Source organism: Physella acuta, unplaced genomic scaffold, assembly GCF_028476545.2.
Source record: "Physella acuta isolate Inbredline_101_S28 unplaced genomic scaffold, ASM2847654v3 ptg000201l, whole genome shotgun sequence".
NCBI classification, from domain to species: domain Eukaryota; kingdom Metazoa; phylum Mollusca; class Gastropoda; family Physidae; genus Physella; species Physella acuta.
In genome coordinates, this window is record NW_026731720.1 from 480,439 (window position 1) to 503,056 (window position 22,618).

The 22,618-nt window shown below is 40.1% G+C and overlaps 1 protein-coding gene across 2 annotated transcripts; it reads right to left on the bottom strand.

The window, feature by feature from the left end:
• Positions 1–782: 782 nt before the first annotated feature.
• Positions 783–19,159, bottom strand: LOC131937169 (uncharacterized). Of its 2 annotated transcripts, none has more exons than XM_059294377.1 (3): positions 19,016–19,159; positions 3,837–4,016; positions 783–2,498 (listed from the first exon to the last, which is right to left on the bottom strand). In XM_059294377.1, exons 2-3 carry the CDS (start codon positions 3,921–3,923, stop codon positions 1,380–1,382), a joined length of 1,206 nt encoding a protein of 401 aa, XP_059150360.1. In that variant the 5' UTR covers positions 3,924–4,016; positions 19,016–19,159; the 3' UTR covers positions 783–1,379. The 2 variants fall into 2 exon arrangements, with proteins under 2 accessions (XP_059150360.1, XP_059150361.1); XM_059294378.1 differs by having other exon boundaries at positions 3,837–4,019.
• Positions 19,160–22,618: the final 3,459 nt, after the last annotated feature.

The window sequence follows — 22,618 nt, forward strand, 5'->3', positions numbered from 1 at the left end:
CTACACCCGCCAAAGTCTGGGGCTGGACTCTTATATTTTGTTACCGTCTTTGTATTTGTTTTAAAAAATTACCCTCCCCATGTCATTACCATGCACCCATTCACTAGAATGATACACCTCTGTTTAACCGGTATGAGTTTTTATTTGTTATCAAGTGCTTTTCGAAAATAGCATGTTGTGAGTCCCTGTTTCTAACTGTACAAGGTAAACATTGTTTGTACCGTTCTGCCAGTCAATTGATTAAATTAAAAGTTACCCAAGTGTTTTTGGGTATTTATCAAACGTTATGACCTATTCAAAGCTTCTGTTTTGATGGAATCTTTGCCCTAAATCTGGCCACAACACAATCCGTAGCACTGAAAGTGATCATTATCTCTGTCCTTAAACGTTCGAAATAGCTAAAAGGTGTTTGCACCGAATTTAGGAAAAAAATTTTAATTTTTTTTTTTAAATTCGTATATTCTATCCTAAGCCCCTATCCTGATTTTTTTCTATCTAAAAACGAAACTGGCATAAAAAAAACGTGATATGATACAAAGTTATCCTGCATGTTTAAGGACCAGCACTTGTTTATATTTTGGGAACAACTGTCCTTGTTTTAAGGAGTAAAAAATAATTACTAGAGTGTAGAATATTTGAAAACCTCATACTATTTTCAGGCTATCACCAACACACCCACCCCTTCCCAATGTAAAAAAATAAATTTAAAATAAAATTTCAATTATTTAGATTGGAGCCTGCATTTAGTGCAAACATAACAAGAAGCATTAAAATGTTGAATGTGTTACATATATTTTATAAATAGTTTAGTCATATATACATATATACGATGACAAAAATGCACTCAAGTATCACATGTTTGAAGTATTTAAAGCTTAAATAAATTGAAGCTTGAAGAATATTCCAGTTTTTAAATAAAGATGTTCACTTAGGTGCGAGAACTGGCTCAGAGGGAGCGAACTCGTAGATTTTTGGATCGGCGTTAAATCTGACTAGCCTCCCTTTGTCCCGGGTTAGACTGCTCTGACCTGAAGAGTCCGAGTCAAGTACTGCGCGTTTGGCGTGCACACTGAAGGTGCTAGTGGAGATGTTTTTTACTGACGGTGCTGCTGGGGATGACGGGTAGCGACGTTTTGTTGTTGTTGACATCGCCGTTGCTGTAAACGTACGGCGACGACCGACTTGTTTGTTTGAGTATCGGTCGTGTCCGTGTCGTTTGGCGGTCATCCGATTCGAAGATTATCGTGATTGGTTTGTCGTAGTCGATTTCCGGTTCCGGTAAAAGCGAAAACTCCGTTTCCGGTTCGGTGGTGTTTTGATCGTCGTCTGAGTGTTTCCACCACGGCGATTTGTTGATGTGCACTGTAGTCTTTTGGAAACTAGGGCGTGGCTTCAGGTCGGGCAGTGTCCTCCGGGGGGAGATGACGGGCGAGGGTGCCGGGGAGAAGGGCGGCGAGGAGGCGCGCAGTGACGTAGGCGATAAGAAAACCCGAGCGTCGTTTAGCTGCAGGCTGTTTGACGAGTCGGTGGCGAGGGGACTTGAATCGGACGTGCTGTGTACATTTTTTTCCGAGGATGTCGGAATACCTGACCCTGGAGTGGCAGATCTGGTAAATTTGGTTCAGGTCGTTGGTCACTGAGCCCATGACCGTGTTGGCCAGGTCGATGAAGGAATTGTTCTCGTTGGAGCTCGGTTGTGGCTCCATCCAGCTGTTCAAACTACGGGTGGTGGGGGCGAGGTGTGTTTTTATATCCATCTGGGAGGGGGATTTGACAAACAGACGTGGGCTGTTGGTGCTGGCTGCTGTTAAAGTCTCGTCATAGTTCCACCTGGGGGAGGTGGGAATGGCGAAACCCAGGCGGCCCGTGGGGTGGAGACTTGAGGCGTCCTGGTTCCATTTGTTGGTGAATAGAGTGTCCTCGATGGTGTTGTCGTGTGCGGTCGTGTCTCTGTGTCTACGTGTCAGCCAGTCAGACGCTGGCGCCCGGGGGTGCCGGGGGTCGGGCTGCAGGCCGGATGGTACCGTCAGTCTCGGCATCCTCGCTAGGCTGATGGTCGCAGAAGAGCCGGTGTGGGACCTACCGCCGTGGGTGTTGATGCTGGATTGTTCGCCCGCATTGTTTTGGTGCGGCTTGGCGTACACCACGCTGTACCCTTTGGGATTCCCGATCACAGTTTTCACCAAGGCGTCGTCGTCTTTGGGCTTCCTCGCGTTTCTCTGCGGGATAGGGTAAGACAGGTTCCCTGATACAAGGTCAAGGTTGCTCTTACTGTCCCGACTTCCGGGAATTTGACCGTTGACGGTGGCCGTGGTGCCATTTCCGCTGTCTCCGCTGTTGCTGGGGTTGATGATCGAGTACTGCGTAGTGCTGCGCTTGTGCCCCCCTGACGCCACTCGGGGGGTGAAGGCGTCGCTGTAGCTGTAGCCTATGCCGGTTGTTCTCCTCTGTCTCCTGATGGCGTCGGCCATCTCGGCTGCAGCCTTCATTGGTGTGACCTGGGAACGAACACAATACGGACAGGCGTCAACTCGTGTTGATCTTAGAAATCAAGGCAGACAGAGAATGGGTCATTGTTGACTTCATAAAGACGGCAGGAATATTTATCAGAGTTTCTTCCAGGCAGCTATCATTTCGGAGGAGCGGAGCCCCCCCCCCCCCCCCTTCTCTCGAAAAAGTCTAACCTCCCCCCCCCCCCCCCCCCAAACGAAATGGAATTTATATAGAAAATATATACCTTTATGCATACTCCTCCCCCCCCCCCCGAAAATTTTAGCCCCCCCCCCCCCCCCCGGAGAAAAAAGTCTGGAAGAAACACTGGTATTTGTTGATTCTAGCTACACTAACCGCTACCTTAACACTGGCACTGGTCCTAATGCTAACCCTAATCAACCTTATTTACATAATACATAAGGTAATACAGAGAGCATTTTTAAAACCTGTACGTGGTCAGGTTACACAACTGTTTGATGCCTGTTTCGCTATGATCGCAAATTACCACATACTAAGTACCTTATTAGACAGCCCATGTTACCTTCCGCGTTTCGCTATAATCGCAAATTACCACATACTAAGTACCTTATTAGACAGCCCATGTTGCCTAACGCATTTCGCTATGATCGTTTATTACCCCACACCCCAGGAATTCGTTTTGTCACACACGACAATAGAATCTTGTGTAATCAATTATTATAGATTTTTTTCATCGATGTGCTCAGTGGGGTGTCTGTGTGCATGTGTGTGTGTCTGTGTGTCTGTGTGCATGTGTGTGTGCGTGTGTGTGTGTGTGTGTGCCAGCCATCAATATTTTCAGTGAGATTTATCTATCTCACCGATCTGCGAGTGTAGTTGTTTTCAGTGTAAGCGGTAGTGACGCAACGATTACATATCGTCCACTGTAAGAGTAGGCTACTATGGGGGTGGGGGGGGGGGAGGGGGGGTACTAGTTTGTTTTAGTTTGACCTATTTTGTAGTATGTACATTTTTACTACTCCTCTTCTATTCATTATTTGTCCACTAGTTTCGCGATCAATTAGGAAACTTGACATCATCGCACGGGGTATCTGGTTCACCAATTAACAACGCCATTAGAAACTGAGGATAGCAGAATGATATTAATTCTTCATTTGGTTCACTGTTGTGTAGGTTGTATAACTTCGCTCAGTAATACACAGTGAAAGGGGGGGGGGGGGGCTGACACAAGGGAGCCTGAACAAAGAGAATAGTCCGCAACTCTACTGCAACAGTAAAAAATGTATCGAGGTTGGCATTAAATGTGGGCTGGTCCAGCGGTGCCCTAAAAAGCTGAGAGTATTCGAGAAAAGTGAATGTAGTACCTGGACGGTTGTTGTCATTTGTTGGGGCTTGGGACCGTCCACATGTATCCTGATGTCCCTCCCGGGGTCCAACTTGGACTCGTCCATCTCAAGCCTCCTGTTCTCTAGTGTGTCCTTGACCGGCGACCGTCACGGTGTGATGTTTTGATGGCGTCCATCTGACAAGCTCGGACCTCACGTCTGCTGACCAAAGAAAAGTGACGTCATTACAGCTTAACTGTATGTGCATGTAATAGATAACTTACACGTGCTAGACACGGAGGTAATCGAATACAATGTTGCCATCAATTACCTGCACATGTTAGAGACGAAGGTAATCGAATACAATGTTGTCATCAATTACCTGCACATGTTAGAAACGGTGGTAATCGAATACGATGTTGCCATCCATTACCTGCACATGTTAGAGACGGGTGTAATCGAATACATTGTTTCCATTAATAATTACTTGAACATGTTACAGACGAAGGTAATCGAATACATTGTTTCCATCAATGATTTGCACATGTTAGAGACGGAAGTAATCGAATACAATGTTGTCATCAATGGCTTGCACATGTTAGAGACGAAGGTAATCGAATACATTGTTTCCACTAATTACTTGCACATGTTAGAGACGGGGGTAATCGAATACAATGTTTTTACGAAGCCTTGTCTCAGACTCAGCCATAATGGGACCGGATTCAACCAGTGACATCCTTGTTCAACCACTACCCGCAAAAACTGATCCATTTTAGGGTTAGTACAGGTTTTAAGTTAAAGTGAACTCGACACCGTATTAAACTGCTAATCGTTGTCAACGGATTAGCTCTGCATCACCTACTAGAAAACGAAAACTACACCAGAAATACCATTCAATATCTAGTCTAATTTCCCTGCGAATTCGTTCAATTAAATTTTAATATTTTAAAAATTAGTTTTCTTATTGATATAAAGGGCGGGGGTCTTCCTATGTTGTACATTTAAAAACCTTCCTGTCGTGTGTGTATATAAAGTCTCTAGTTTTTAATTAATCTCGGTTAAATCCCACCCGCCCCTTTCCTTCTAGTGAATTCAAGATCTAGACACACCTTCTATCTGTCAACACTTGTCGTATGCTAATATTGACCTAGTACCGGAAGTTCTCACAGCGCATGGCATCGAAAGAAAATGTTGTACCGAACCTTAACGTACTGGCTCAGCCGTTCTCAGTATGTTCTTACTTAATATGTACAGTGTGCACTCTTGATAAGTTTTTACAAACTGATTGGGCAATCTATATCAGGACAAAATATCTCATAACAAAATATTTCCACAGGACAGAATTTTTTTTTGACAAAACATTTCAGGACTAAATATATCAAGACATAATATATCCGGACAAAATATATCAGGACAAAATATCTCATAACAAAATATTTCCACAGGACAGAATTTTTTTTTGACAAAACATTTCAGGACTAAATATATCAAGACATAATATATCCGGACAAAATATATCAGGACAAAATATCTCATAACAAAATATTTCCACAGGACAGAGTTTTTTTTTTGACAAAACATTTCAGGACTAAATATATCAAGACATAATATATCCGGTCAAAATATATCAGGACAAAATATCTCATAACAAAATATTTCCACAGGACAGAATATAGGATGACAAAATATCTCAGGACAAAATATAGGATGACAAAATATCTCAGGACAAAATATAGGATGACAAAATATCTCAGGACAAAATATAGGATGACAAAATATTTCCTCAAGACAGAATATAGGATGACAAAATATCTCAGGACAAAATATCTCATTGAAAACAGAACCTTTAAACGCGGATTCAAACCAAGTAAAAAAAGTTGTTTAGAAAAAAAAAACCGCTTATTCAGCAGATTTAAAAGTCTAAATTTGAAAAAATAAATATCGGACGTTGTTTACTTCCCGTATGTTAAAAACAAGGGAAGCAATCAATGGCGCGGCTTCAGGTAAAGTACTTTAATTCTGCTAAGGGAGTTAATTCACAAGCCCAGCGGGTCGGCCATTTGTACTGAATAGGCATCCGGCACTTGCTACGATTATAAATTGGCAGTTTGCAACTCTAGATTACTTCAAACCGTTACCTAATCCTTGATTTTAGAGCACAATCCCATGGATATAATGTATCGGTCACATAGTAGATGAGTGTTTAATACAAACTGCTAGAGATTAGTTGAGTGTTTAAATAATACAATCTGTTATGGTAAAAATTGAGTGTTCAATCCAAACTGTTATGGTAATAGTTGAGTAATAGTTGAGTGTTTATGGTAAAGTTGAGTGTTTATGGCAATAGTTGAGTGTTTATGGTAATAGTTGTGTGTTTAAGGCAATAATTGAGTGTTTATGGCAATAGTTAAGTGTTTATGGTAATAGTTGAGTACTCAATCTAAACTGTTATGGTAATAGTTGAGTGTTTAAGGCAATAATTGAGTGTTTATGGCAATAGTTGAGTGTTTATGGTAATAGTTGAGTGTTTATGGCAATAGTTGAGTGTTTATGGTAATAGTTGAGTGTTTATGGTAATAGTTGAGTGTTTATGGTAATAGTTGAGTGTTTATGGTAATAGTTGAGTGTTTAAGGTAATAGTTGAGTACTCAATCCAAACTGTTATGGTAATAGTTCTTACAAATATTCTCTTGAGCTGCGTTTGTGCCGTTTAAAATTGCTGTTCAATGTGTTTAGGGGTACTATTTTGTTGTTGTAGGGCCTATTCCTTTCTCATGCGGTTTTTAAACTTAGTCGTAGCTGTTATTTCTCCTAAAAATAAAGATTAAATGTGACGAAAGATGTTATGTAAAAAATTGAAAAACTAAAAAAAAAAATAATCAGTAAAAACAGAAGCAAAGAAAGATAACCCACACTAAAAGGAAGGGGAGGCTAGAATTAGAATATAAAACTCTGGCAGATGAAGCTCGATACCAGGGGACAGCAACCCATCAAGGAAAGAAAACTCCAAAAATCAAACTGCTGCGTAGTGGTTTGTTCTTGGCTAAGGAAGCCAATCGAGAAAGAAAAGCAGGCTGAAATAGGAGTCAGCGGCCTATATGGCACATAACAAGTTGACACGTTAATTGTGTTGGAGAAAGTCCTGTCCAAATTTATAATTAAGAACGAAACAAAAAAGAAATAAACCCAAATATAACGGTCTAAATTCTAAATTACTAGCATAGAATGGCTACTGAAACACTCTGGGCCCTCGTGTCATGACCTCGCAGTTAACCCGGTATTGGAGGGAGGCAAATCAAGATCAGAAATTTTCATCAGGGTTATATAGCGCAGCGATAAGAATTAAAGATGTGAATAAAGATGGCGACACAGCAAGAGAGTTAAAGATAAGGAGTTATGTCCCTGTGTGCATGTCGTAATGTCCGCACTTACATTTATAATCGTCCTGAATAAAGTATTCGATTACAAAAATTAACACGCTTGCGACTAAAAAATTTAAATGTGATTTAGTTTAATCATCCATCCGTGATGCTAAAATAAAAATTTAGAAGTGTTTTAGTGTTAACATAAAAAAAATAATTATTAAACTTCTATAAAAGAATATTTAAAAAAAAATAAATTAAACAACAAAACTGAATTATGAAACACATATTTTCCATTTAAGACACAAAACACCCACATATAACCTGTGGGCGGTATCGACGACGCCATGGTCAACAATGGACTTCGCGCTTGAAGAGTATTCGACACCAGTCCTGTTTCCTCAAGAATTCTTCTTCATATCGATCTACCATCGTTTTTTTTTAACGTCGGTGAAGAGAAATCAATAGAACAATCGGGAAAAAAATCGATCGGGTGTGATCATGGGTGATTGTAGGTTCAATGATGTGATGGTGTGGGGGGGGAGGGTGAGGGGGGGTTACGGGACAGGGAAAAATGTTTGTTACAGTCATGTTGTTTCTAAAATAATTCTACGGTGCTCCGTTTGGCCAAATTAACCAGATTTTTTTTTAAAAAAAGGTGTGGGTGTGTGTGTGTGTGGGGGGGGGGGGGTGGAGAGCTTCACACGAGCTGAAGCTCACATGAGTCGTGGTCATGGGCGGGACGACACGGGGTGGGGTGTGGGGAGAAAAAGGTAGGTGTTTTGAGACCATGGAGTTGTTTACAGTTTAGAGTATAACACGGAGCTTGGTGTTATTTGTTTATGTTTACCATACATTCTAAAGACAGTAATACATGTTCAGTTTTATTTAAACTTGATCCTCAAGCACAGCTTACGTTTGACAAGCAACACAAGGAAGAAATATCTAACAGAAAGAAGTCCATGTAGAGGTCGTACATTACTGAGGTCACAGGTTGTTAACGAGTCCCACCAGCAACCTCAGCCCTATTTCAGCTTAAATAATAACATTTAAACTGAAAAATGTTACCTCGACTTAAATAATAACATTTTAAATGAAAAGTGCGACATCAGCTTAATAATATTTAATTCAAGTTTTTAAAATTAAAATATAGTTTTGTTATAATAAACATATTTTTAAATTTTTGATTAATTAAATTAATTAATTTTTATTAAAATTACATTAACTAATTACTACCATTGCCAAGGTGAAACCTATTCTAGAGAGTGTCAAGGAGTGAACACGGGCAACCATACACGGCTAATGAAGGCTATACCAACACCCAGCTAAACATAACACACAGATGACCTCCATTCACACAAATTTATCTGGCACGACCCCATTCAATGACAGCCATAGATTTGGAGAAGCAATGTATCACCAAAACAAAGAAGCATCATAAAAAACAGTGATCCTTTTACACTTGTAAAGTAGTCCTTCTAGCCATCATTCCCCAGAATAAACCAATTGATATTTTTATGGGGGAAATAAAACGATAAAATGTTACTGTAACGACAGCACTAACATTAAAATATCAATATATCTTGTTTAAGCTGATCACTAGAGTCACAGTATGTTCTGTATCGCACCATCTCACACACGACAAGCTTGTATTACAAGATTTTAGCACATTTAACACGGCAAACTGGTATTACAAGATTTTAGCACATTTAACACGACAAACTTGACTGTTGTATTACAAGATTTTAGCACATTTAACACGGCAAACTTGACTTCTCTATTACAAGATTTTAACACATTTAACACGACAAGATTGACGTCTGTATTACAAGATTTTAGCACATTTAACACGGCAAACTTGAATTTTTGTATTACAAGATTTTAGCACATTAAACACGACAAGCTTGCATTACAAGATTTTAGCACATTTAACACGACAAACTTGACTGTTGTATTACAAGATTTTAGCACATTTAACACGACAAACTTGACTGTTGTATTACAAGATTTTAGCACATTTAACACGACAAACTTGACTGTTGTATTACAAGATTTTAGCACATTTAACACGACAAACTTGACTGTTGTATTACAAGATTTTAGCACATTTAACACGACAAGATTGACGTCTGTATTACAAGATTTTAGCACATTTAACACGACAAACTTGACTGTTGTATTACAAGATTTTAGCACATTTAACACGACAAACTTGACTGTTGTATTACAAGATTTTAGCACATTTAACACGACAAGATTGACGTCTGTATTACAAGATTTTAGCACATTTAACACGACAAGATTGACGTCTGTATTACAAGATTTTAGCACATTTAACACGGCAAACTTGAATTTTTGTATTACAAGATTTTAGCACATTAAACACGACAAGCTTGCATTACAAGATTTTAGCACATTTAACACGACAAACTTGACTGTTGTATTACAAGATTTTAGCACATTTAACACGACAAACTTGACTGTTGTATTACAAGATTTTAGCACATTTAACACGACAAACTTGACTGTTGTATTACAAGATTTTAGCACATTTAACACGGCAAACTTGACTTCAGTATTTTTTAGCAGATTTTTAGCAGTATAAAACGCGGCAATTTTGTACCTCCCGATGGTTCTAACCCCCCCCCCCCCAGAGGCGTAGCGAGGGGTGGGGACATATGTCCCCCGGCGCCGACCTTATGGGTGGGGGGCGCCAAATTGAAAGTTTGAGGGGGGGGGGCAAATCGAAAGTTTGAGGAGGGGGGGGGGGGTGCAAATGAAAAGTTCGAGGGGGGTGCAAATCAAAAGTTTGTTCCCGGGCGCCGGGAAGGCTCGCTACGCCTCTGCCCCCCCTCCCCTCCCCAGGGTTCCAGGGTGACTTGGCGGATACCCTGTGATAGGCTGTTACGTTCTACTTCCACTTTTGTATCTCAGCATTAGCCCCTACTACCCCGTTAAATTTGATATTATTAAACCCGGTGTCTTTGTAACTTACATTCAGCACTTCTTTCAGACAATTATCTCCAAAAATTTGGCGTGGGGGTGGGAGGGAAGAAGTGGGTTTCTTGAAACTTCCGGGAGGTGGAGGTACTGTTAAAGTATATATTTTCAATACACATTATATTTCTTTCTCTGTTTCGTTGGGGTGGAGGGGGAGGAGTGGACATGCTCTATGGGGCTATGTCGTCCCTTCCCAGCAAAGATGCCTGAAAGAAACACTGCTTACGTTCCTCTCTACCATACCAAGCGATAGACTGCCCCCCACCCCCCTCCCCCACTCACGTCAACAGCCAGCCAGTGCCTCCTGTCGTTAAACTTATAAACACAAACAACATCGTTCAATCAAAGGCTTATCTCCTAATTAAAGCTGCCCGACATTTTTTTTTTTTGAAATCCTGAAAAACATTCTTCAATGGCTTTAATTGAGATTGGTGCTTAAGAAAAATAATCGTTGTTATGTTAATCAAGTAAAAAATAAAATATACAAAATTCTCTAAGGGGTGATTCAATCAAAATCAGTTTATGCAAATTATAATGATTTTTTGTTTAAATAATGGGGTAGTATTTTTTCCTTGCATTTTTATCGAACTTCTAAGCAGGGTGAAAGCAGCTCTCTTTATTGTTATTTAAATTTTATGCTGCTACGAAAACTGGTCTCTAACTTAATCATTAACATAAAGGTACTTAAAAATATTCAAACAGAGCAAATTAATTAAAACAAATATCAGCGCGTCGCTAAGCAAGTTATGAAACTCTCCAGACACATTTTCAATAATTTGATTATTCAATACAAAATTAAGTTAAAGAAGTTTGGGAAGATGCACTTGTTGAAGTTTATGTTTACAATTTTAAAATATTGTGTAATAAAAACTATATTTTTACGCTCTTAAACTTGTAATATATATATATATATATATATATATATATATATATATATATATATATATATATATATATATATATATATATATATATATATATATATATATATATTGACCCCTTCCCTGAAGAATTCCTGTTGCTTATTAACGAGGAATAATGTCTACAAGAATCTGAACTATTTATAACCGACCAGCTTAGATAAGGAACAATAGGCAACACAAAAGGAGTCAAGATCCTAACTAGCTGTATCATAAAACCAAAGTGATCAGCGATTTGCTAAAAATAACAACACCTATTTATAGCGAAACCGGATATGCATTTAGAAGGGAAATGGCGTCAACAAATGAAGGGGACCCGATCGGTGTCGCAAATTGGAGAATAAATGCCCAGGTCAGGAAAAGAAGAGTTAATTACTACAGGCACCTGCTTGTCTCCCCCTGCCGTAGCATCGATACCACTTTTCTCTAGTATCGCAAAAGCGAGTACTGGTATTCGGGAAACAATGAATTGTGCATGGTTACAAATCAAACTCGTGTTGCGTGTTTGCACGCGATCGCAAAATTAATTACCTGCTTCTGAGGAGGCGTATAAACAATAGGCAAAAACTGTGTACACACATACACACGCACATACAGGTTTACACACACAATACAAGCCTACACACACGTACATACGGATACAGGCCTATACACAGTGGTTTTTACACACAGGCCTACACGCACATACACACAGAGACATATACACGCACTCACACGTTGGAACACGCATACACGCAGAAGTTGAAACACGCACATGGTCAGCACAAACTCATACGTCTACACATACTTACACACATATACCTTTATACAAGCACACACACACCTATATACACGCACACACTCATTGGCCTACATATACGCAATCCTACACACATATGAACACACATATAGACCTATAAACACACACAGCGGTGATATGTGATTATTAAATCAACTAAAATCCTTCCCCTATTCGTGTTAGGTTTAATGATGTTTTTAAACCAAAAAAATCTGGTACATTTTTTCCTGTTTTCGTCCAAGGTACAAGTTACCTGCACCGTTGTATTAACCTGTCAGGTGACCTTTTGTTTTCTCATTAAGTTGGGCCAGGGATCACGTACATATTTTATAGCACGAAGGAGGGGGGGCGGATTGGTGTTTCATTTAGTTACATGTAGTAGGGCTGAGAAATATTTTGAAAAATATGTTGTTTAATTTGGACAACATTATCCCCGCATATGCCGGGATCATTTTAACAGATGAACTGTACTTCATCTGCCCCATGCGTCTAGGGCACGAACGGAAAAAAGATGATGATGTATATGATGTATATGGGCACAATCTCTCAGTATCCTATTTACAAAATGTCGTCACCCGACCAATGAATTGGAACAATAAAATTTGGGATAAAAAAAACTACACTCACATCATTACAACCACGAGTCAGAACCTAAACACCCCAACAACACCCCAAGTCAGACTGAGACTATATCAAATCTAAACACCCCTACACCACCACAACACCAAGTCAGACTGAGACTATATCAAATTAAACACCCCAACAACACCCCAACAACACTCCGAGTCAATAAACTGCGTGTACTCAAGTTGGAAATGTTTGTGCTTCCATTTTCCCCTCACATTGGCCTACAGGTTATATATATTTAACAAGCACCTAACCCCACCCCGGACACGCCGCTGTGTCGACTAATCAAGCAAAGATCGGCATGCCAGCAGTTGGCGCCTAATTATTCTCGTGTTTATGTTGAGTTGGTGCCAACAAGGACTGGAACTACTCTCTGCCAACACATTCTTGCTTACCTCACCGTACACAGCTGAAGACTGACCACAGGTGTAGTGTGATACAGTGGCTTTAAGACTGACCACAGGTGTAGTGTGATACAGTGGCTTTAAGACTGACCACTGGTGTAGTGTGATACAGTGGCTTTAAGACTGACCACTGGTGTAGTGTGATACAGGGGCATTAAGACTGACCACTGGTGTGGTGTGACACACGGGCTTTAAGACTGACCACTCTAGTGTGATACAGGGGCATTAAGACTGACCACTGGTGTAGTGTGATATTGAGGCTTTAAGACTGACCACTGGTGTAGTGTGATACAGGGGCATTAAGACTGACCACTGGTGTAGTGTGATACAGGGGCATTAAGACTGACCACTGGTGTAGTGTGATACAGGGGCATTAAGACTGACCACAGGTGTAGTGTGATACATGGCTTTAAGGCTGACCACAGGTGTAGTGTGATACATGGCTTTAAGGCTGACCACAGGTGTAGTGTGATTCAGGGGCTTTAAGACTGACCACAGGTGTAGTGTGATACACGGGCTTTAAGACTGACCACATGTGTAGTGTGATACAGGGGCATTAAGACTGACCACAGGTGTAGTGTGATACACGGGCTTTAAGGCTGACCACAGGTGTAGTGTGATACAGGGGCTTTAAGACTGACCACAGGTGTAGTGTGATACACGGGCTTTAAGACTGACCACATGTGTAGTGTGATACAGGGGCATTAAGACTGACCACAGGTGTAGTGTGATACACGGGCTTTAAGGCTGACCACAGGTGTAGTGTGATACATGGCTTTAAGACTGACCACAGGTGTAGTGTGATACAGGGGCTTTAAGACTGACCACAGGTGTAGTGTGATACACGGGCTTTAAGACTGACCACATGTGTAGTGTGATACAGGGGCATTAAGACTGACCACAGGTGTAGTGTGATACACGGGCTTTAAGGCTGACCACATGTGTAGTGTGATACATGGCTTTAAGGCTGACCACTGGTGTAGTGTGATACAGGGGCTTTAAGGCTGACCACTGGTGTAGTGTGATACAGGGGCTTTAAGACTGACCACTGGTGTAGTGTGATATTGAGGCTTTAAGACTGACCACTGGTGTAGTGTGATACAGGGGCTTTAAGACTGACCACAGGTGTAGTGTGATACACGGGCTTTAAGGCTGACCACAGGTGTAGTGTGATACATGGCTTTAAGGCTGACCACATGTGTAGTGTGATACAGGGGCTTTAAGACTGACCACAGGTGTAGTGTGATACACGGGCTTTAAGGCTGACCACAGGTGTAGTGTGATACATGGCTTTAAGGCTGACCACATGTGTAGTGTGATACACGGGCTTTAAGACTGACCACAGGTGTAGTGTGATACACGGGCTTTAAGGCTGACCACAGGTGTAGTGTGATACACGGGCTTTAAGACTGACCACAGGTGTAGTGTGATACACGGGCTTTAAGGCTGACCACAGGTGTAGTGTGATACATGGCTTTAAGGCTGACCACAGGTGTAGTGTGATACACGGGCTTTAAGACTGACCACAGGTGTAGTGTGATACAGGGGCTTTAAGACTGAACATTCGTGAAGTGTTACACGATTTAGTGTATTAATTGTAAGAAATATTAACAGCAGGAGTTTAAAGAGAATCTTCACGGGAATACAATAAAGAATTCGATTTAAAAGCCTGAACACAACCTCCCGATAGGCCAACTTTTTGGGACTAAATTTTTTAAAAGTTGCCTTCATTTATTTCAAGTTCAGCAGGCCACACAGTGTTGACCATTGTATGCACCAGTGTAGACAGAGAAAACAGCGACCAAAAGGCAAGTTATATCACGTTGGTAAGCCTTCCTCGTGTCTCCTAAAGCCCACTTAGCGACATAAAAAAAACTATCATGAAACATTTGATAGGCTGGGTATAAATAAGTGAACTGGTCTTATTGATGTTGTAGTAATGCCGAAATGTCGGGGTTTGACAACAAAAACCATAACAAATCCAAACAGTAAATGATGGTGTGAATTGGGGTAAAAGTGTGGGTGGTAGTGGTGGAAAGGGGTATTGGGTGTTGTATTGGGGTGGTAATGAATGTGGTAGCAGTAGTGGTGGTAGTTGGTGTGATAGTGTGTGTGTTGTTCAGTGTTATATTGGGTGTTTTAGCGGATGTGGTATTGTATAAGTGGTGGTAGTTGATGTGGTAGTAGTAGTGGTGGTAGTTGGTGTGATAGTTGGTGTGGTAGTGGGGGTGTTATGGAGTGTTGTATAAGGTGTTTTAGCGGATGTGGTTTGGTATTAGGGGTAGTAGTGGATGTGGCAGTGTGGGGTGGTAGTGGATATCGTAGTGGATGTGGTATTTAGGGTGGTATCGTAGGTGGATATACGGGGTGGTAGTGTAATTAGTATAGGGAGAAGAGCCGCAGTTTCGGACACGCACTCACGCGGAACTGCATCTACGTGATTGTCCTGACCAATGTTTAAACTCTGTGTTCAGCCAAATAGGTTTTTTCTAGTTCTAAATGAATGGAGCTCTTGTGAGGAATATTTTATGAAGTTGGAGGGCACGCACTGAGAAGATTGTCATTATACCTCAAGGTAGACAAACTTCTGACGAAACACCTCTGCACATCAGAAACTGAATAAACAAAACATAATTTCAGATTCCTTTTTCATTCATTCAGCTTGATGTTTGGCTTTGTTTTTTTACTGTCTTTTATATAATTCTCACGACTACAATGCCGACTATTGTAATCGCTTTAAGATGGTTTTTTAATCACTTCATTTGCAGAACGCTAAAAAGGTAAAGGGGATTTCTTCAACTGAGTCATACAGTGTTGGAGTTTTGCCAAATAAAGTCATACAATGTTGGGGGGGGGGGGGGAAGTCATGCAATGTTGGGGGGGGGGGGAGTCATACAATGTTGGGGGGGGGGGAAGTCATACAATGTTGGGGGGGGGGAAGTCATGCAATGTTGGGGGGGGGGGAGTCATACAATGTTGGGGGGGGGGGGGGGGAAGTCATGCAATGTTGGGGGGGGGGGAGTCATGCAATGTTGGGGGGGGGGAAGTCATGCAATGTTGGGGTTTGTCCAGTAAAGTTATGCAATGTTGGGGGGGGGGAATAAAGTCATACAATGTTTTTTTTTAATCAAACTAAGCCATATAACGATGAGTTTTCTTCAACAAATTAATACGCCTTTGGGGTTTTGTCCAGCAAAGTAACACAGCATTGACACTTTTAGTAATACAGTTTGGGTTTTATCCAACAAATTCACGCAGCCTGCATCTTGTCCAAACAACCCAAGCGCATCTCTACCACAAAACAAAACGCTGCATTGAGGTTCTAATTTATTCGCGCGTGAAATAACAAAGGACGGTTACGGGCCATTGCTTCACTATAGATCAGATCTTCTCCAACTTTCTCTTTCATCTCTTGTGTTTGGTAGGCTTTAGACTTTTTTTTTTGTCGAGTTCGCTAAACCGCAAAGGGATATTTTAAATAATACATATTCAACATTCAGCAAATTGGCTGCAACTCGGCTCTGCAGACTCATTTGTGTTCTACATCGATTTAGTGATTCCAAAATAAAAACGGTTACAGGATAGTGTGTGACTGGTTAAAAGCGCCACCAACTTTTCTAAAGGGGGGGGGGGGGGGGGGACGCTACAACTAAGTATCATCCACTTACAACACATGATCTAAAACTCAGCTTTAGCTCCCTAGCTCAGCTCCAGTCCTCACACTAACCCCGCACCTAGTCTTACCTGCGCCAAACTTAACAGGAAAGTATTTGTATACACACGTTTTCTGCGGATGAAAATAAATGATCCTCCATCCCGTATTTCCTTTAGATTCGGTCGTTCAGGTGACATAACTAAACATTTAAACGCCTACACGTGTCGTTATAACCTACCTGAACCCAACCCCTAAACCCCTGAACCCGACATCCACGTTCCTTTTTGTTTTCACACTACTCCAGCGTAAACTCGACGACCATCGACCTGAGAGTGACCTCCCTTTCATATTCAAATTAGTCTACACAGTTCTCTCCCTTCTCCTCCTTCCTATTCTTACTGATGGTGTCCTCAGTTGTGTAAAATGTAAACATTTCAGTTTTCATTCAGTCACAAAACGGAATTTTCTCTATCGTCTGACTGAATTTTTAAAAATCGTAAAAAAAGCACACGGAAATCTCGGGTCATTTTTCTTAGAGAATTTGAATATAATACAAGAACTAATTCCGTTACACAAGGACGGAGTGGTCTAGCGCTAGAGAGCTGGACTGCTTAACCGTAAGTCTCGAGTTCGAATCCGAGTTCAAGTCAGTAGACCGTCCCTGAGTCCACCCAACTCTGATGGGTACCTAACTCACGTTAGGGAAAGTAAAGGCGGCTGGGCATAGTGCTGACCACACTATCTCTTCATATGCCGAGGTCACAGAAACAAGTGAACTCTACTTCACTTGCCCCATAGACCGTCAGGTTTGAAAGGGAAACTTTAATTCCGTTACACAATGAAAAAATTGAACATTTAAATGAGCTGCGGTTTTTTGTCCCTAATAAAGTATGGCGTAGGTTTAGTAAATTTTTTTGGTGAGGCGGGGCGGACTAAAATTGGGGTGGGGGGAGGGGGGGGGGGGGTTCGGGGGAGGGACGGAAACTAATAAAAGTTTAGATGCCTGGCTGAAACATCTAGTTCGATGTGTTTTCAACATGATGTCACTAGAACTCGACATTACGAAAACATGATATCAAGCTTACAGACGTCAACACATCTAGACTTCACAACATTTATCCACACCGCATCTTGACGTCACCACATCCTGACGTCACTGCTGGCTAATAAATCATTCGGCCCCAAACTATGATTACACCATAGATCTGTTTCATCCAGTTTGTGATAGATCTGATACTGCTCAAGCTATTTATGATAGATTGGATACTCAAGCTATTTATAATAGATTGGATACTACTCAAGCTATTTATGATAGTTTGGATACTACTCAACCTATTTATGATAGATTGGATACTCTAGCTATGTTTGATAGTTTGGAAACTCAAGCTATTTATGATAGATTGGATACTACTCAAGCTATGTATGATAGTTTGGATACTACTCAAGCTATGTATGATAGTTTGGATACAACTCAAGCTATTTATGATAGACTGGATACTACTCAACCTATTGATGATAGTTTTGATACTAAGCAAGCTATGTATGATAGTTTGGATACAACTCAAGCTATTTATGATAGATTGGATACTAAAAGTTCCCTTTTCAAACCTGACTGTCTATAGGGCAAGTGAAGTAGAGTTCACTTGTTTCTGTGACCTCGGCATATGAAAAGATAGTGTGGTACGCATTATGCCCAGTCGAGATTGGATACTACTCAAGCTATTCTTCGGCAATGCTCAACGAAAGACCACTGAACTATGCTTTGTGAGGGCAGACATTTATTCTTGCTGTGTGGTCTGTGTTTCCCACAAGTCCACGATGGTACACACGAAGGTTGTTGTTGCAAAAAGAAAAAAAAATTGTTTACATTTTGTGTTCTAGATCTATGTTTAAAACGCATAAAACAAAATAAATTACTCAACGTAAAGCTTGAAGGTTTATTAAGCATCTAGGTCGCAGAAATGTGAAGCAAATATTCCCGTTAAATACGACAGAGTCAAGAAGACATGCGCAGATGTTTGATTGTTTTCTTTTTGTGATCAATCAAGCGCGGAAAACTGTTGGATACCTAATTTTGGCGCTCATTAAACAGCCAGGTCTTGTTGGGTCTGGCTTAGACATTATGACCCTAACCTAACCCCTACCGTTAACCTAATCCTAACCGAAACAGCTGCAGAAAAAGAAAACCTTTAATACCCTACTTGATTGTCTTAGGGGGTTTAAAAGAATATTGTTTTTTAATGCACCGTGATACAATCATTAATTGTAAGCAGTAAAAAAAATACGTGTTGCTTTGTTCAACGATTTATCTCTCTTGGAAATAATGTATCTTTACTGAAGTGGCTAAATATCAATTAACATAAAGATCTAGAATCTACCATTTTTAAGGAATACTCTACAAAAACGTTTTGAAAAAATGAATTAAAAAATATTTGTTTTGCTTTGAGAAATTAAAAAACAATTTTAACTTACTGTTTTGTTTACGACAGTACTCCTTAGGTCATTAGGTCACTCCCATCAAGTGCTGTCATCGTCTGCTCGTACTAAATCAAAGGCATGTCTGAAGAGGCCACTCCAGCAGTTCGCTCAGCTGTTACTTCGCGCCTTTCTCCGTGCTAAATGTGGCGCTCAATGCTGTTGGTCGTCTGCCCGCATGTTGGGTCGACGCGATTCTCGCCGGCGGCTAAACATTGCGCCGTAATGAAGGTTCTAGAACTGTGATGGGGGAGCTCTTTTTTAAGGTGTATCAATCGGACGTAGATCTACATAGACCTTATAAAATACTATTATTGGGAGATTTGGAATAAACCTACATATGAGTAGCTGGTGGTTTTAAGGCTGTGTGGGATGGGGGAGGGGGGGGGAAGGATGATATTATGCTGGCTGAAAAGACTGGTTATTTGAAAGAATACGTAGGGTTTTTACCATACTGCATAATGTTTGTGCTAATAGATAAAAATGAATAGTTTAGCCTTAGTTATATTTAGCCTACTACATTTAACTTACACAATCCATATACGATATATAACCCCATAAGGCATAGTTGTAAAACTAATGTCTATGTATTGTATAAAATCATAAAGATGCTTACCAAACCACCAAATAAACTTTTGGTAAAGAAAACTTTTCCAAATAATCGTTACAATAATCTTTATAGGGGGAATTAAAAAAAAATGTAGTACATGATCTAGATAGCCCTACCAAAGTACGGGACAATTAGTTAGGAATCCTTAAGATTATGAGACCCGTCGATTGACGAAATAAAATCCCCAACGTTTCTCTCTCCATACAATTTAAAACCCATGTTAAAAACTTCTATCCTCACAATCTTACTGTCTCGCTGGGTGACCCCTGACCTTTCCTCTCTCCGCTCCAACACTGAAAAGATATTAGCATTATCGACGAGTTTGATATGAATCAATGGGCCTATTCAAATATTTGGACGCATTCAGCGACAACGGCCAGCGCAAAAAAGGTATCAAACCCACACACTGTCCGTTCATTTCATGGGACTTTTTCTAGCACTCTTTAACAGACGGAAAGGTGATTAGCGATCAGTGGCGGGCACACTCCTTTATTTTGTGGGGGTGGGTGCAAAGGCGTAGCGAGGTCGGGTGTCACCCGGTGCGGCACTTAATGGTGTCACCCCCAGAGGCGTAGCGACCCTTCCCGGGGACAAACTTTCAAATTTTCGATTTGCACCCCCCCCCCCTCAAATTTTCGATTTGCAACCCCCTCAAGTTTTTCTCTATATATTTTGCTATTTTTTGCCTTGGTGTCCCCCCCCCCTAAATGGTGTCACTCGGTGCGGTCCACAACCCCGCCCCCCCCCCCCTCGCTACGCCTCTGGTGGGGTGCAGGTTTAAAATATTACAATGGAATTTATCGACAAGAGGTGTATAGATCTGTATATATATATATATATATATATATATATATATATATATATATATATATATATATATATATATATATATGACATGTGTGTGTGTGCTGCAGATCAAGTGATGGTAGGTATGAAAAATTGAGAACCCCTTATTAAATAACTCATGTGTGGTAAGGACGTCGTACTTTCAAGCACTGCCTTTGTCTGTAATCTCAATAGCAGATGAGAGCACCTATTTAGGGCCTGACTAAGGATATCACAGCTGGGCATGTAACGGTCATTCTGTCTGGTAGAGGCTACGGTATTTTTAAAAAAAAATCAAGTATTACGTGTCAACTTGTTATACTCCGATTTCAGCTTCCTTTTTTTTTCTTCTAGATTTGCTTCCATAGCCTCTGTCGAACAAAGAACAAGGCAGCAGTATGTTTGATTTTGGAGTTGTCTCTCCTAGAAGAGTGGCTGTCCCCAGCTAGGGAGCCTCATCTGCCCGATGGTTCGAACTCGAGACTTATCGGTTTAGCAACCATGAGCTTTACAGACTCGACCACACCGGCCCATGGGGCTATGATAATGTTAATGGAGCTTGTAAGTGTGGGTAAGGGCTAAATGTATTCGTGAGATTTATATGTAAGTGTAGGTAAGGGCTAAATGTATTCGTGAGATTTATATGTAAGTGTGGGTAAGGGCTAAATGTATTCGTGAGATTTATATGTAAGTGTGGGTAAGGGCTAAATGTATTGTTGAGATTTATATGTAAGTGTGGGTAATGGTTAAAATGTATTCGTGAGATGTATATGTAAGTGTGGGTAATGGTTAAAATGTATTCGTGAGATTTATATGTAAGTGTGGGTAAGGGCTAAATGTATTGTTGAGATTTATATGTAAGTGTGGGTAAGGGCTAAAATGTATTCGTGAGATTTATATGTAAGTGTGGGTAAGGGCTAAATGTATTGTTGAGATTTATATGTAAGTGTGGGTAATGGTTAAAATGTATTTGTGAGATTTATATGTAAGTGTGGGTAATGGTTAAAATGTATTAGTGAGATTTATATGTAAGTATGGGTAAGGGTTAAAATGTATTAGTGAGATTTATATGTAAGTGTGGGTAAGGGCTAAATGTATTAGTGAGATTTATATGTAAGTATGGGTAAGGGTTAAAATGTATTAGTGAGATTTATATGTAAGTGTGGGTAAGGGCTAAAAATGTATTCGTGAGATTTATATGTAAGTGTGGGTAAGGGCTAAATGTATTGTTGAGATTTATATGTAAGTGTGGGTAAGGACTAAAATTTATTCGTGAGATTTATATGTAAGTGTGAGTAAGGGTTAAACGTATTCGTGAGATTTATATGTAAGTGTGGGTAAGGGGTAAATGTATTAGTGAGATTTATATGTAAGTATTGGTGAGAGTTATATGTATTAGTGAAAATGTTATACATAAATTTGGTGAGACCTATATATAAGTGGTGGTGAGATTTATATGTGAGACTGTTATATGTAAGTGGTGGCGAGTCTAAATGGTGTATGTATGTTCCACATTGGATGAAAAGCCTTTATGCACGAATACCATCAAAGCATGTTTTAACGTTTGACTGCAGGACATTGAGGCCGGATATGGTTAAAGTAGTGTGTCTCACGTCAGATGGTATTTGGCTGGCACCTGAAACCAAGATGTCGGTACTCTTCATCCGACTAGATCCAGAGGTATACATTGTGTTGTAAAGATGTACATTGTGTTACAGTTGTGTAAATGAAAAGTGAAGAGATCTTACTAATTAGTATTTAATGTCCCGTTTGCTAGGGATCCAAAATTACAATATTTGAAACTTGAAAATTTGAAATAGGCCAACATATTACCTTTTATCATACTATAACTTCCAATCTTGAAGAAAAAAATAACATGTCTCATTTTTGAGTAAAAGTTTGGAAATTAATTTAAATTTTAATATTGATAAATGTACTTACGTCTTTTAATTAGGTTTAAATTTATGTAAATTATACTAGAGTTAAATTTAAAAAAAAAATGCATATGTTAGGATTATCAATTTTTCTACGTATAGTTTTTAAAAAAAATGACTTCTCTCCCATGTAATTAGAAAACTACATGGGGGAATTTTTCATTACGTGTATGTCTTTGTTTTGTCTTAAAGATTCTAGTTTTCTTATTCAGATATTAAGTTTTACGCTTT

Bases quoted from the DNA above. Each gene is read 5' to 3' on its own strand.
- LOC131937169 (XM_059294377.1), bottom strand. From the start codon at position 3,923: ATGGACGAGTCCAAGTTGGACCCCGGGAGGGACATCAGGATACATGTG. The intron at 2,499-3,836 runs GTACTACATTCA...GTTCGTTCCCAG, and splicing joins AAATGACAACAACCGTCCAG to GTCACACCAATGAAGGCTGC.